The sequence below is a fragment of the Lissotriton helveticus genome, chromosome 10, assembly GCF_964261635.1.
Source record: "Lissotriton helveticus chromosome 10, aLisHel1.1, whole genome shotgun sequence".
In the NCBI taxonomy this organism is placed as follows: Eukaryota; Metazoa; Chordata; class Amphibia; order Caudata; family Salamandridae; genus Lissotriton; species Lissotriton helveticus.
In genome coordinates this window covers 1,038,128,568-1,038,145,413 of record NC_136071.1, presented here as the reverse complement: position 1 = coordinate 1,038,145,413, position 16,846 = coordinate 1,038,128,568, and the positions used below count along the sequence as shown (strand labels likewise).

Here is a 16,846-nt window from a genome sequence, read left to right as displayed (position 1 = left end):
ATAACAGTGGAAATAGTGTTGTTGATACCGGGAGTGGAGGTCGAAGGGTTGCTGACACTCAATATCCCCTATCCTCCTTATCTGAGTGGAATAAGAGACCTGGTTTTAAACAGAATAGAATTCCCGACTTGTTGTCCAAGGAGGTCAATACTTGGGGAGGTCCTTCTTCGTTTGGAAATATTAGAAGCCGTGATTAGAGTCGCTGGAACACGTATAATTTCGGATTGCTGAAAGACTGTGTGAAAGACTTTGTAAATAAACAAATTGAGAAGATAACCTAGCGCCAAGTAGAAGAAAGAAGAAATTAGGGACTTCCATTGAGTGGACGGAGAAGGGCTAGGGTTGTCTGTTGCTATAAAAACAAAGACTGATCTTGCGGAGAAGATTATCAGCTTCCAGGTGTGGTTCGAAAAGAGACATTGTGCTGTGAAAGAAAACTGGAACTACACTGTTTGAGATCATGGAGGTTGGCAACCCAAACCGCAGGGCCAAATGTATAGTAGGCACACTTTTAGTGGGAGTGATTTTTCTTATAGCTTTAGTAGTTACTATATCATATATAGTGGGGCATGAAAATGAAGAAAAGGCTGCAAAGGAAGCAAAAATGTTATCGACACAGAAACCTACTATTGCTGGTAAAAAGGGGGACAATACAGAGAAAGATAAAGCTTTACTAGCAGCAGAGACTCGTAGGTTACATGTAGATGAATCACAGGGAAATTTTAAATCGAATGCGTATGCTAAATTGCTTTATGAATATATCGATGTTATGGAGGCTAAGAATTGTTACGTTTGCATGAAATTGCCAGCCTCTGTAGACGAAGGTATCAGATATCATCATCTTCCATTGACTTATGGAATCACATGTAGTTTGTTGCTGAGCATATTTTATGAACGTGATGGGTTTGAATACTATTTTTCGAATTTCGATGCTATTTTACCTGAAGTGCCGAACTACAAGCATTTAAATAAGTGGGATTATTATAAGAGTGAAGACAGATTACAGAAATGTTTCCTTCCCTGGAAAACATTAGATACTTCACATGCCCGAAGAAATAATTTGACTTGTAAAGTGTCAGAAATTGAGAAAAAGTTTGTAGGGCAGGTGGATGATCGATACAGGAGACAGAAGATTTTAAAAGCTTCAGGTCAATGGAAAACAGATTGGACCGAGGAAGAAAGGGCACACCAAAGAAAGGGTAGCAATGGTCCAATAGCTTTAGATCGAGAGAAAAAGGGGAAACTGTGTATACATAGGGGTGAAACCTATTATGAGAATGTGTTTGTGGGAAAAGTGAGTTGTGAATATGCTTTCCAATTAGAATATTATTCGAAGGACTTCTTGAAAGAAATGCAGGTGATCCCAAATGTATATTTTGTCTGTGGAAGAAATGCATACGTGAAACTACCAGATAATTGGTATGGATCATGTTATTTGGCAATTGTCTTCCCCAAAATATACCATGCTAAGGATTTGGAAATTATAGAGGGAGGAACTCAAGCTAGAGGAAGAAGGGATGTAAGCGCTGAGGAGGTAGTTGGAGACGTATTTGGTGCTATGTTTCCTATTTTATGGATAGCACTAAATGATGTCAAGATAAGAAGATTGGCAACAGTTGTAGATAGGTTGTCTGCCAGTACTGCTAGGTCACTAATGCTGGTGGAGGGAGAAATGCAATCGATAAGGGCAATGGTTCTTCAGAACCGACTTGCTCTAGATGTTCTGTTAGCCAAAGAGGGAGGAGTCTGTAAGGCTTTGAAGGTCCAGGAATGTTGCACTTACATTCCAGACAATTCAAAACCTTTAGAGAAGTACATTCGAAACATTACTGAAATACACCATGAGATTGAGGATTTGACAAAGGTAACAGTGTGGGAAAAAGTAGGTCAAGGAATGGGTAAAGTTGGAGGTTGGTTTGCCAACCTAGGAAAGAATATCATTTGGTACATACTGAAACCTATCATCATAATAGTGATTTGTATAATTACCTTGTGGGGATTGGTGCGGCTGTACCAATGGTATAGATCAAACAGGTTGCAAAGAACCATGAGAAGGCAAGAGAGGAGATTGACTGCGATGCAGGATAATCAGTACAGGAGTCTAAAGGCTCTAGAGATGATGAAACGAGGGGGTACAGCAACGACTTCAGTTTGACTCAGACCATACGTCAGGGATGGTGTTGTAATGATGATGACTACTAAAAGTCATCAAAGGGGGGATTGAGAGAGCGCAAATCAAGAAAAATGTAGAAGTGCACCATATTTACAAGCACGTTGTATTAGTTTAGTAAACATTATACAAGAGTGTCGAATTTATAGAGTGCAAATATATAATAGTGTTTAATTAAAATAGAATACTTATATCAAGTGTGAAAAGCTAATGTAGATGTTTGTAGTGATGTTAGAATGATGTTGAAATCCCATGTTATGTGGCGGTGGTAGGGGAAAATGTAATGCTGCTAAACGTAGAAATGTGTAGGCCACATGGCAGTTCACGTAGAGTACAAGATGCTGTTACACTCTTACACGATGGTGGATTTCAATGTTATTGTAATTCAAAGTATTATTGATCCTAGAACTGAAATATGTTTTATAGACGTTTCATATAATCATTGTGTGTAATAAGTTAGAATACTGTTTAAACTAAGAAATTAAATGTTTTGCAGAGTGTACAGGCCTGTTCATGTAATTCTAGATAGGCCTGAATAGACAAAGTCATTTCGTTTGATCTGTATGTGCTCGTTAGAGAAAGGTCGTGCTAGGCACAATTTGTGGAGCTTGTTCGAATGGTTTACGACTTAAAGATATGGTGGAGGCCGGAATTTGGGGCCCACAGTACAAGTGTCTGTTTGCAGGTGCGAGGAGGTTTTAATCAAGAGAGTGATGAATAGACTTTTGTTCAAGAGAGCCAGGCACAGGCCTGGAGGAGTCTTCAGGAATTTCCTGGGGGTACCGTCTTGCCGGAGAGGAGCATGGGAAGCAAGGTCAACGCTAACGATGGGCCCAGAGGAGTACCAGCATGGAACATACCAGAACCAACACCACGTGAGGGGCGTCTCTAAGGGGTGTCTCCAAAGGGCGTTTCTATTGTAAATGTGACTTTGTATTAGGGACAGTACCCCGGGGTGGAGAGAAGGCAGATGATCTGAGGAACCTAAGAGAGCGGATGGGTAGGCAGATAGGGAACTGCGAGACATCGTTTTTGAACCAAAGACTAAGGGAAGTGTGTGATCTTCTTTGGAAGTCACCACTGCTGACACCTTTTTAGGTTAAGATCTTGCTAAGTAGGGATGTCACTTAGTCTAGTGTAGGGACAGTCTAATCTGATTTCTTTCCTTTCTGTAAATGACTCATAAGCTACAGCTTGTGTCTATTCTTGCAACTTTGATGATTTTTGAATTGGTTTTGGTAATATTCTTCTGCCGACTAAGAGCATTTAGAAAATTCATGTTTGTATTGATACCCGTATATCTTTTGAACCTTATATTGAGATGTTTGTATCTCCAGTTAAGTTTGGCTTTGTAATAAACTTTTAAACTTTTTAAGCTTAAGTGGTTCTTTGGAGTGGAGTAAGTTATTAGCAGACAGACCTAGTAGTGGATTGCCTTTTACTCTATGACAGGTACCAACGGTTCAGTCGACCGGAGTTGGGATCTAGATCTATAACAATAGACCAGAAATCCCGCGTTAACACCTTCTAAACTTTTACACACCATAGCAATTCGTTTTTTTGTATTTTACCAAAATTATTCACTTGAGATGTGTGATCCTGTAGGATTAGCATGCTTGCGACTCTTGGCAAGCAACTTCTCTGATGCAATGACTTGATGAAACTGCAACAACTTATAACAAGGATAAAAAAAACAGACATATGATTTTCAAATCATCAGGCGGCAAGCCACTGCTGATATTGTACACAAGTAGAAATATCAAGGAAACCCTGTCTCAGAAAACAACCAATCGCTGGTGTACAAACTACTAGGAGTGGTCTGGGTCAGGGGGGTCTATTATTCACCAATCTGTAAGCTGTACGTGCCAATTAGTACCGTTACAACCTATTGGAATGAACTTGTGAACACACTCGAGTATACCAAACAAGAAAAGATTTGTGTCTTAAAAAATAATCAATAATGATTTATTTGCCTCCCAATGGGGTTACAATCTAACATGTTATCACAATATTAAAAATAATTAAAAAACTCATAACTCTAGTTATACAGTCATATATAAAAAGTCAAAATTTAATCAAAAAAACAGTCGACGCAGCGTTTCGGTGCTTTTTTCTTTTTTCACACCTTCTTCAGGACTTTACAACATTTTGACTCCATTGTTTCTGTGTTTTAATCAGAAGTGAAGCATTACGAAAAATTCCACATGAATTTGCCAGATACTCAGGTTTCTTGATATCCTTGAGCTCTAGGTCTGATCAACTCTGTGTTGTATTTGCACGGAGGAGCCACCATCAATTAGGGCAGTACTTCATATGGTGTTTATTACAAAACCTTTATCACGTTCTTGGCTGATTCAAAAGTGGGCATCCGTAGCGGCGTCTTCCAGGAAGACGCCGCTACGGAGGAGCAGGGAGGCCACTTACGACATACAAGAGTCTTGGATCCCTGACGAGAGAAATCCTGACAGTGAGGCCGCGCACTATCTACTTGCCGCCGATGCCCACTTTTGAATCAGCCAAGAACGTGATAAAGGTTTTGTAATAAACACCATATGAAGTACTGCCCTAATTGATGGTGGCTCCTCCGTGCAAATACAACACAGAGTTGATCAGACCTAGAGCTCAAGGATATCAAGAAACCTGAGTATCTGGCAAATTCATGTGGAATTTTTCGTAATGCTTCACTTCTGATTAAAACACAGAAACAATGGAGTCAAAATGTTGTAAAGTCCTGAAGAAGGTGTGAAAAAAGAAAAAAGCACCGAAACGCTGCGTCGACTGTTTTTTTGATTAAATTTTGACTTTTTATATATGACTGTATAACTAGAGTTATGAGTTTTTTAATTATTTTTAATATTGTGATAACATGTTAGATTGTAACCCCATTGGGAGGCAAATAAATCATTATTGATTATTTTTTAAGACACAAATCTTTTCTTGTTTGGTATACTCGAGTGTGTTCACAAGTTCATTCCAATAGGTTGTAACGGTACTAATTGGCACGTACAGCTTACAGATTGGTGAATAATAGACCCCCCTGACCCAGACCACTCCTAGTAGTTTGTACACCAGCGATTGGTTGTTTTCTGAGACAGGGTTTTCTTGATATTTCTACTGTTTAATCCCCCTCCCTGTTGCATAAAACCAGGGGTACCTCCAATCTTTTTTGCTTAGATATTGTACACAATACATCTGTCTTGAAAATGAACAGAAATGAGTGAACTTCCCTGAAGTTAGAGGCACAGAGAATAATTGCAAAATGCGCATGAAGTGTGCAGACTCGCACCTGTGCGGATATTCGTATGCTCAATGCACACTGCAGTTAAACCGATGCACAGCCACTATGCGATAGCAAATCCTATAGCGCACTTAGGGAACCATTATAGTCATGAAATATTCATGTTTGCATGGGAGAGTAAATGAGGCAGGGACTGTTACCATCAATGTATATGATGAGAACTTCTCGGCAAATCACTTAATCTCCCGTGCCTAAAAATGAAAGTGTGTGTCCTCATGTAAAAAAAAAAAAAAAAAAAAAAAAAAACGTAACTTGTGCTATGTAAAGCGCTCTGATACCTGATTCGGTTCGGGTCTAGTTCGCGCTATATAAAACTCTACAAAAAAAAAAAAACCTCAGATAGGACCTAAAACGGTCCCAATGACAATGGGAAATATACAATCAGAAATTGCAGAACACTTCGATGGGAAAGCATGTTACCTTGCAAGAGAGTGATGGGGAATTCTCCTGCAGGGAGACATAACAGGTTGTTTTGGAAAGTGAATTGTTTTGCTCACTGCTGTATTAATTTCTGGGCACAAATAACGCTGTCACAAAAACCACCGGTTCTCATTTTATTGGTCTTGGAAAGATGAAAAGCTGAAAGGACAATTCTGATCTCAAACCTGTATCCACAAGTTCAAAAAACAGGTCCCTACATCACAGGTATTAATATAGTGAACTACTAGAGTAGTGGCTGGGGCAGTTAACCTATGCTTGCCCCCATGTGCACACCAGCTGTCTTTTCAAAGGGTATGAGCTCCTTGTGGTGGATCCTTACCCTGCATTCCACTACAAATTCATGACCAGGTCTGTTGTTGCACAGTGCCAGAATTGCAGGACAGACCACACTTGTGTCAGTATGCTATGGATGCTGCATTGGGCCAGTGTAAGCAAAACCAGTGAGCACCATTTCTCTGTTTAGGCCTGCACATTATGATATTTGGTGAGACCAGAGACCTCAGCATGGGAGGTGGCATTAGTCACTGCCCTCAGGGATCGAATGTCGTGTTCTTCCATAATATGTCTGACTCAACAGATTTTGAAAGTTCACCAAACAAAGCCAAAAACTGGCCATGCATTTTCAGCAAAATGTAACATCAAGATCTCCCATACATTCTTCACTCACCTCCACCACCCTGTGGCCATCACTCCCCAACCTACTTAAACGATAATAGCTGCATTTTACCATTATTCCACTCCACAATCAGCATTAATTTCCTCTTCCAAGTATTCAAAATGTAACCCCATCAGCATGGACTGGAATTCCTTAATAATGTCGCAACAGTGGGAAACAACTGTTGTTTCCCACTGTGGCTGTGTCATAGCAGTGAATAACCAGATTTACAATCTACTATTCACGCACCTGTTCCCTCACTGAGAGCCATGTAGAACAAGATAGTTACTGACTGCACTAAATATATTATTAACACTGTTCTTCCTGTCAATGATTTATTTAAAGTCTACATATCTCATGATATTGGAAAAGCTAGAAATCTTGCCTACTAGATGCTACCATCACATGATGTTGGAAAAGCTAAAAAGGTCTCGCCTACCAGAGCTATTGGCATTGTCAATGTTCTTTTAGCCACTTTGAACAGCAGAACAGCTTCTTTTTATTTTTTGGATTGTGGAATCAATTGGATTGAGGCAAAATGAAGAGAAGGGGGATGGGAAGAAACACATAGAGTGGGAAGGGTGCTTGAGGGACTTGAAGCAAGTAGACAAACAAAACCACATGAACTTGTGTGGAGTTCTTCAACAAAAAGAAAAAGTTGCTCCTGCAACAAGATACAAGTACTTTGCCATGCTCCAGGGGGGCATCAAAGACAAGAAGAAGACGTGAAGGCAGCAGGGGTGAACACAATCAGATGCAAGCAAATGAGTGACAATGAAGTCAACCAGTGGAAAGCGATGGATAGAACCTAAGTCCACTAATAGTAAGATAACAAAATGTCTCACAAGCGACAGTGCATGAGCGGTCTCTCAGATGAGACCTAAAAAGAAGTGGAGAATGTATATGGAAAACTTGTTGCATGTTTTAAGATGTTTATTCAGCTTCATTACTGTTCAAAAATCAGTCAAAGAACTGCCCAAAAGGCAAAAGTTAGGTTTCACCCAAATCCTTCTTCAATGCAAGCTTTGTATACCTCATCTTATCTAGATGCCTTAGCATTTCATCTTTGTACCAGGCCCACTGGTGTAACATTACTGTTACACACTCTGATAATGTGTGTTGTTTCTTCTCCCTAAGGTTTGGGCAACTCAAAAGAGAGCCTTGTCCAAAAATCATGTGCTTATGAGCAGTTCCAAGGGCCACAGAACACAAGAGAAGTGCATTTGGCTCTGTGCTAATGTAAACAGGTTCATAGCTGAAGACTATTATTTTAATAAGATGGCATTCGATGGGATACATACGACGGAACGGGTGCACCTGCCCAGCTCATCTCTAAAAGGGGAGAGAGGTTGTGGCCACGCGCAGGTTTCCCAAAGGTAATCTGAGCCGCGCCTTCTGCGAAATGTAACTGATACCAGAGGTGTAGAGAGAGAAGGCGTTGGGTGTATTCACTATCTGGCAGACCATCTGCTCCTTTCAGCCTATCGCCTGTGGCGTCTCAGATGTCACATGCATGGAGCAGGCAACTTATTACCTGAAGAGAAAAAACCTTGTAAACAGTTGTCCAACGCAGTCTTCCAAAATCCATGAAATGACACTACAGCTGACCAGGGCCAAGGCTTCGGACTGTCCTTTTTTTCACTGAGATACATTTTCAAAACATCCATAAAGGACGCAGGTCATTGGAGGGTTAGTTTCAGTACCACAAAAACGTTAGTTATGAGGATCAAGGTAGCTCAGATGGTGGCAGCAGAGGGGATCAAGGGAGCTAGTTTGCTGAGGCGTTAAGGAGCAGGCTATCATTTTGTGGTGTCATATGACCAGGCTAAAAATGCATTTTTGTTAGGGCTAGGTACTTCACAGTTTCTAGTATTCCAGACCTCGAGGGTCCCTGGTGGGGGACTTGCAGGTACAAGGAAAGTATCATGGACCACGTGCACACGATTCTTTTCAAGAAAAACAAACATATCAGCAAGTTAGAATCATTTTAATTGGCATTGAGTGGTGAGATGAGAACTGAGCGTGGAGTGATCTCTTTGACATCGGATAAAACCTATTGCCTATTGTCATTTACTGCGCATCACAGCAGCGACTGAGAATACTGTTCCAGAGGCACTGCTTAAGAGAAGAAACCTTGGCATGGTTCATCATACAACACTACAGGTGCAATGGGCAGTTGCCCTCACTTTGTCAAAGGCGAGGGCTTTTTAGACGCAGCCACAAGTTGGTAAAAGACTAGATGCTACAAAGAATCCCATGCATGTCAATGGACTGGGATGGCAGTGAACAAGGATGACAATAAAAAATGTAAATTGATACTTGTATAGCGCACTACTCACCCGCAAGGGTCTCAAGGCGCTTGTACGAATACCGCTGTGGAACCCATCCTGGCTTTCCCTGTGAGGTGTCCACTCCTGGGCACCCCCAAGGTGGAGGCCAGGCATCCTTAGCGTTGTGGGGGCCGTTGTGGAGATTAAGCAAGCTATTGCCCAGAGTTGCACAGTGGGACTCCATGATTGGAATAGGCACCGAGGCGAGAATTATCAGGTCCGTGGAATTTTGAGTCCAAGACCCGCCGAGGCGGGGAATTGAACCCTGGTCCCGGGCTAGACCTCTTCATCAGGGTCTGCCGGTCTAACCATTGAGCCACACTTCTCCAATAGGGGACTGATGGACAATGCAATGTGATGGATGATGTGCTATGATGGCACTAGCTCGATGATGGACGATGAGCTGTGATGGCAATAAGTAGACTATGAGCTGTAAAAGCAATAGGTCACTGATGGACGATGAGCTGTGATGGCAATAAGTAGATTATGAGCTGTAATGGCAATAGGTCAATGATGGACGATGAGCTATGATGGCAATAAGTAGACTATGAGCTGTAATGGCAATAGGTAGATGATGGATGGCGAGCTGTGATGGCAATAGGTAGATTATGGACGATGAGCTGTGATGGCAATAGGTGGAAAATGGACGATGAGCTGTGGTGGCAATAGGTAGCCAATGAGCTGTGATGGCAATAGGTAGAAGATGGACGATGAGCTGTGATGGCAATAGGCAGAAGATGGACGATAAGCTGTGATGGCAAGAAATAGACGATGAGCTGTGATGGCAATAGGTAGACAATGAGCTGTGATGGCAATAGGTAGACAATGAGCTGTGATGGCAATAGGTAGAAGATGGACGATGAGCTGTGATGGCAATAGGTAGATGATGGATGAAGAGCTGTGATGGCAATAGGTAGACAATGAGCTGTGATGGCACTAGGTAGACAATGAGCTGTGATGGCAATAGGTAGAAGATGGACGATGAGCTGTGATGGCAATAGGCAGAAGATGGACGATGAGCTGTGATGGCAATAGGCAGAAGATGGACGATGAGCTGTGATGGCAATAGGCAGAAGATGGACGATGAGCTATGATGTCAAAAAGCAGAAGATGGACGATGAGCTGTGATGCAATAGGCTGGTATGGGCAAAGAACTGCAGAGACAATATGTTGGTATAGACAAAGAGCTATAATTCATTTAGCTGTGATGACAAGAGGTGTCCATGAACAATGAGCTGTAATGCAGTGAGCTGGGGTGGTCAATGACCTATAATAACAATGAGCTGTGATGATAATAGGTGGCAATGGAAAATGGCGTGTTATGGCAATAAACTGGTGGTACTTGACAATGAGCAATGGCGGCAATAGAGGTTGATGGACAAGGAGCGGTGAGGGCAATGTCCTGCGTTGATAACAGGCGGAAATAGACAATGAGCTACGACGCAATGAGCTGCGATGACAACAACAATATGTTTAAATTGCATTTATATAGCGCTTACTACCCCCGACGAGGCGTATAAATATTTGCCATGCAGTAGCGGTCGGCAGTAGGAGTTACTGCAGGGCGGTGACGTGGGCAGGAGGAGGGGCAGGGTGGGGGGTAGTAATGTATGGATTACGGAGTTTTACAGGTAAGTAAACATTTAAATAAATAAAACAAATTTCGTTTTATTTATTTAAATGTTTACTTACCTGTAAAACTCCGTAATCCATATATTACTACCCCCCCCACCCTGCCCCTCCCCCTGCCCACATCACCGCCCTGCAGTAACTCCTACTGCCGACCGCTACTGTTGGCATGGACAATGACTTGTATGGAATTGAGCTGAGCAGAATTAGAAATATGAATGAGCACCCTCTGTGTGAGAGGGCTCTGGGAACAAAGATGGCTTTTTGTACAAACTATAACCAGGGTAGCTAGCATGGGATAATACTGTGTCTCAATACATTCCCTATTGGTTTCCGTTGACAGTGAGATTAGAGATAATTTCCACAGTGTCTTAAAAAAGACACTTTAACCCTCCATGGCTGTATATCTCAAATGACAGATTAACTTTCAAGAAGACTATTTTTGAATTTGTAAAATCTTGCAAATTCAAAAGGCGTTTGTGTTCTACCATTCGGAGGTTGCTAGTAGTTTTTTAAACCATCTTTGCAATTCCCCACAATTTACTATTCTTGACAACTACGTGCTAGCTAAACTACTCAATAAAGTGCCAAAGCTGTGATACCGTTTTTAATACATATTCAGGAGGCGCTAGATGGGTTAAAAATAACTAGTTGCTGTCTTTGCTCTGACAGCCGGGACAGGAATGATGCGTACCCGTGCAGGTAGTCACAGTACAACCAACAAGAAACACTCTGAACCAAGCAATAACGGAAATTATATGTCAAAGCAGCTTAACATTACATAAGGAGAAGCCTATTAACCAAAAGTCAAACTTAGTTCGAATTAAATCCGAGTAAGGCGTTTGCCTTGCTGCTCACTCGGCACTCTCTCACCTCAGGAACGACCAGCTTGTTCTGTGGAGACATCAGTCGTCTGTCGAGCATGCTAGAGGGGCTCCAGGGTGGACAGACAGCACGGGGCTCACATGAAGAAATCCACTCGAGAAATGTGACATACGCAAAGTGGCCTTCTGAGGCCTAGTCGGGGAACTTCCTGGGACCCCTGTGACAGTGTGTACAGCGCGCTGGCGGCTGCAGGAGCTGACTGCCCTCATCTGTTGATCCGATCCCGCTCAGCGTGAGCCCATCAACATCAATTAACCAGCAGAGGGGGCGTGGCTGATACCCAGTGATGACGTCAACGAGCCTGGGAGCGCAGCCTCTGCGCTTGTCACGGAGGCGCAACGTTTCATTAGGCTCTGTCTCGGGCCGGGGTGCTGCCTGATGACAGGCTTGGGAAACCAGCACTTTCCCTCGACTGACTATATTACCACAAGGTTCACTATACTGCAAGCGAGCCTTTTTGCTTTTCAAGGACTCTGTTATCACTTCGAGGATAACAGCACGGGTGGTTATTTTTAGACAGCGCGTTTTCCATGGAGCGGCTCTGCCCTTTTCGTTCCACTGAAGGATGTTTTCTGCGTTAATCTAAATAACAAAGGGATTCCTTCCTCTGCTCTTGCTTACGTCATCCACGTGTTTCTCTCCCCTAAGCAGACAGTGAGTCATAGGAAAGGAAAAAGTACATATGGAACTCATAATGACTGAAAATGTGCCCAATCTGGAACCCAAACGTGAAATAAAAAATAGCAAAGCCAGTAGGTCTGGCCTTTTTCAGCTGATGCGATAGTTAAACAGATTTTATAACTTATTGCAAGCAAATGCCAAAAAACATGAAAAGAGGAAAATAAAACATGCTGCCACCTGAGAAACACGACTAATGTTTGCAATAATCATTTATAATAATACAATTAAGCCTAAAATTAAGCTTTGCATATCATTTTAATAGAACAGTGCTGGTGTGTCGGTCCTTGCCTTTTTACAGGGTTATCCCCTAACTTTTTTTCTTCCTCGTGTAATTTTTTGACCCTATTTTTGGTGGCTTTAGGACTCTGAGCACTTTACAGCTTCTAATCATTGCTAAAGTGCATGTGCTCCCTCCTTTAAACATGGTATGTTTGGTTTACACCTGTAAATTAAATGCTATTAGTGGTCCTGCCGCGCTGCTTGCACCACCCACAGAAGTAGCCTTTCAAACCTGTCTCAGGGCTGCCATCGCAGGGCTTGCATGCGCAGTTTACTGCCAAATTGACTTGGCATTTAACCAGACCCCCAGGATATTGTGGCATAGCTTTGCAAATTTTGTGGCACACAAATCTAAATTTTGCAGAACAAAAATGGAAATTGTACAGAATTATTGCAGCACTTTATTTTACACCAAGTTGCATCACAAAGTCTCAATTTTTCTCGCACTTCTTCCAGGCTACCTACTGCCACTGCTTCCTCCTCGGTACTCCACTTGTCTTCCTCTCCACCACCTACGCATCTTCATTGATCCAAACAACAATATAATAGGCATAGTGTAAAAACGTAATTTTATTGTCTACAATACCAAGTATTAGGGAGTTAGTCATCTGATTGCGCTCTTATTTCGTGAATAGTGAAATCATGAAAGCCTGGAGAGTCTGTATAGAGAAAGAGATAGATATGTACAACCTCATGTGACTGCACTCAAAACAGGACACAACCTCAACATCATCTCCTACGCTGATGACACCCAGCTGATCCTCTCCCTCACCAAGGACCCCCACACCGCCAAAACCAACCTTCACGAAGGAATGAAGGTTGTCACCGAATGGATGAGGACAAGCCAACTGAAGCTGAACTCGGACAAGACTGAGGTCCTCATCCTCGGATCCACCCCTTCGGCCTGGGAGGACTCCTGGTGGCTGACTGCACTGGGAACCGCTCCAACACTCACCGACCACGCACGCAATCTAGGGGTCATCCTCTACTCCACCCTCTCCATGACTAAACAAGTCAACGCCGTCTCCTCCTCCTGCTTCAACACCCTCCGCATGCTCCGCAGGATCTACAAGTGGATCCCCACTGAAACGAGAAGAACGGTCACCCAGGCCCTCGTCAGTAGCAGGTTGGACTACGGAAACGCCGTTGACGTCGGAGCCCCGTCCAAACTCCTGAGACGGCTCCAACGCATCCAGAACGCCTCTGCACGCCTGATCCTCGACATCCCTCGCCGCAGCCATCACACCCCACCTGAGAGACCTGCACTGGCTCCCGGTCAACAAGAGGATAACATTCAATCTCCTCACCCATGCACACAAAGCACTCCACAACACCAGACCAACGTACCTCAACAGATGACTCACCTTCAACACCCCACCCGCTAGCTCCGCTCCGCCGACCTCGCCCTCGCCACAGTCCCCCGAATTCCGAAGAATGACCTCCAGCGGCAGATTGTTCTCCCAGCTCGCTGCCAAGACCTGGAACACCCCCCCTATCCACCTACGGCAGACCCAAGACCTGCTGACCTTCAGAAAACTCCTCAAGACCTGGTTTTTCGAGCAGTAACAGCAATCCCCACCCCAGCGCCTTGAGACCCTCACGGGTGAGTAGTGCGCTTTACAAATGATATGATTGATTGATCATGTCTGATTTTTTTAAAAGATTTTTTATTGAGATTTTATTTTTAAAAAAAAATAACACAGGTACAATAAATGCCCAGAACAGGGCTGTGAATGGACACATCTGAAATCAGAAATAGAATTTAGGAGGATAATATATTTCCACCTCTCAGCATCGTCATCTGTAAAAAGTCCCTCCTGACGTGAGGTGATGTGGCCTAAAATGGAGTTATCCCCCTACAATATGACTCAGTAAGGTCTACTAGTTGGAGTCTCTCCGGTCATCAGCTATATAAAGTAACTCTAACAGACACCCCCCCAACCTCAACTAACCCCGCCTCCCTCCCCCGAGGCATGTCGCTGGGTTGACAATGTTACGCCGATGGATCTGCGAGGAAAACTGTGACATTCTGTATCCTATATATCCCAGACCTCAAGTTTTGATGTCAGGGACAGATGCTCTCTCAGGGTCATCCCGCCCTATCTAGGCTGAGCTCTCTAATCTATCAGTACCTCCCTAAGTCAGTCGTCTGCTGCAGTGTCCCTCTGCTCAGGAGTGCCATCGGTGTTGGCCATTGGGTGCTTCACCAGCTCCACCAAAGCTACCCATGCGCACGCTGTCCCCAGGGTCTTGTCGCTCCCAGTTCGCCTGGCCATTTGCAATCCCCCTCCGCCTCTGCCCATTGCACTAAATCCCGGACCATCGCACTAAGCTGGGGCCGTTCTTTGCCTTCTAGTGGCCGGTAATCTCCCTTTGGGCCAGCACCAGCCCCAGCCCCAGGTCTATAAACTTGCTAGTGACTTTAGTGTTGGCAGTATGCGGGAACCAATGTAATAAGCAACATCCTGATGTCAATGCCACCCCTCTCTCCGTCGCTGCCGCCAGTTCAGATGTCATCCCTCTCCAGTACTCTCCCAGATGTGGGCAGTCCCCAAACATGTGGAGGAAACCCGCTCCCTCCAGGTTACAATGTGGACATGCTGTCGAGCCCCCAAAGTATTAATTCACGTTGCCTGGGGTGAGGTCCTCCCGATGCAACACATAGAAGTGGATCAGCTGGAGCGTGCATTCCTAGAGCACTTCCAGGCCCTGTCTACCAAGTCCCCCATGGTTTCTCCTCAAAGGGTCACCCAAATCCTATTCCCACTTGAGTCGTAGGGACGTAAGGGGCCTGTCTCAGGCTGCAGGTGATCCTCCTGTAGAGGCACGTGACCACCTTAAAAGTTCTCTTCGCCGTTACAACATATTGGTAGGCCAGAGAAGTCTGAGGTTCTGCCATCCCCTCATGCCAATGTTTTCTAATGGCTGCTGTCAGTGCAGCATGAAGAAGAAAGTCCCCCATGCCAGGTCATAGTGCTCCAATAGGAAGTTAAAAGTAGAAGGTTACCATCCTCAAACAGGTCCCCCATGTTAGTGATCCCTACATCTTCCCAGTCCCGCAGCCTGCCCCAGTCCCCACCGTGAGGTAAAGCCTCACACATTTTCAACAGGATCTCCGGAGCGTAGGGGGTATGTGCATGCGCTCACCTAGCCTAGCCAGTCAGTTCCAACACTGGCGCACTGCCTGTAGGTCAGGCAGGACCATTCTATTCCCCATGGACAAGCGGAGGAGCACCCGGGAGAGCAGCAACAAGGGAGAGTCTGGCCCATCAGGTTCCTCCTGGTGTCGGGTTCGGCTTGCCACCCATTTGGTGAACTATTTTAATTGCGCTGCATGGTAGTAGGCCTCTAAGTCCGTCAAGGCAAAGCCCCCCTCCCCTCTGGGCCACTGTAGGGTGACCAGAGCCACCCTGCATCGCCCGCACCCCACAAGAATCCAGTAAGTAGTGTGTTCAGTTGCGCAAATACCTTAGTTGGGATCCAGATCGGGAGTGCCCCAAATAAATAAAGGAGTCTGGGCAGTGTGACCATCTTCACCAAGGCAACCCTGCCCGCAACCAACAGCGGGAGCTTGTCCCAAAACTCAAAGCAGCTCTTGACCTTATGTACAGCCTGTCCTATACTGCCCTCCAGCATGTCGTCAGGTCATGATATATCTGGGTTCCGAGGTAAGGCAAGCATCTAATTTCCCATGGGACTTCCTCTGCCGGCTGCGTCCCATCCCTGTCTGGGTGTGTGGGAAAAAGACAGGATTTAGACCAGTTCACGCGTTGTCCATCATGTCTGATGACGCTGTCATTTTGGTACATACAGGGACGGCTCTTGCTCTAATAGAGCCCTGGGCAGAAAGGTTAGCGGGTCCATTATCACTTTCTGCAAAAGAAAGACTGGTAACAGAGACACCCTAGCTAGGTCAGTGTGGAAGTGTTTGATGTTTATTGATGTTCACGCTGTGTATTTATCTCTTATCACATTGCTGTCCCTCACTCTAAAATATATTAACCAGAATCTCGCCCTAACTACATCAACACCAATAACGCCTCGTCACTTCTAGATGGTGCAGGTGGATTTTTCATTACTATTGTAGAAATGCCACTATTAGAAAGTGGGCATTTCTCTGTGTTTATAACTTTATGTGCTTTGGAGCCTGACTCCAATCCAAGTTTGGGCCTGGCTGACAGCTTCGCTTTGTGCATACTTTTCAAACAGCCTTCACACAGAGATGGTTGGGTATAACAGGGTGACATTTGCATACTGATGGTCTTCCCGGGCTGGGAGAGAGAGAGGAGCGCAAGTACATTTGTATAAGCTGTGTCCTGTCCTCACACAAAGGACTGATTTACCCCCTACTGTACATCTGGAGCCAGGGCTGAGTTGAACGGGGTGTTGTGCACTTCTAAAGTTTCTTTTGAAGTTCCCCCTAGATTAAAGACATTTTGAGTATAAGTACAGGTACTCTGACCCCATGTTTTTAGACA

At 44.2% G+C, this 16,846-nt stretch overlaps 1 protein-coding gene across 2 annotated transcripts in view; it reads right to left on the bottom strand.

Annotated features, from left to right (window-relative positions):
- The window catches only part of CACNB2 (calcium voltage-gated channel auxiliary subunit beta 2), a 1,223,908-nt gene that overhangs the window by 502,277 nt on the left and 704,785 nt on the right, over positions 1-16,846 (bottom strand). The window contains exon 1 of one of the 2 annotated variants that reach the window (XM_078663743.1): positions 11,397-11,657. The exons of the other annotated variant lie outside the window; for it this stretch is intronic. Within the exon in view, the coding sequence (XP_078519869.1) occupies positions 11,397-11,447 (51 nt within the window). The 5' untranslated portion in view covers positions 11,448-11,657. Of the gene's footprint in view, positions 1-11,396; positions 11,658-16,846 lie in introns of those variants that run through there. 2 annotated transcript variants of the gene reach the window in all.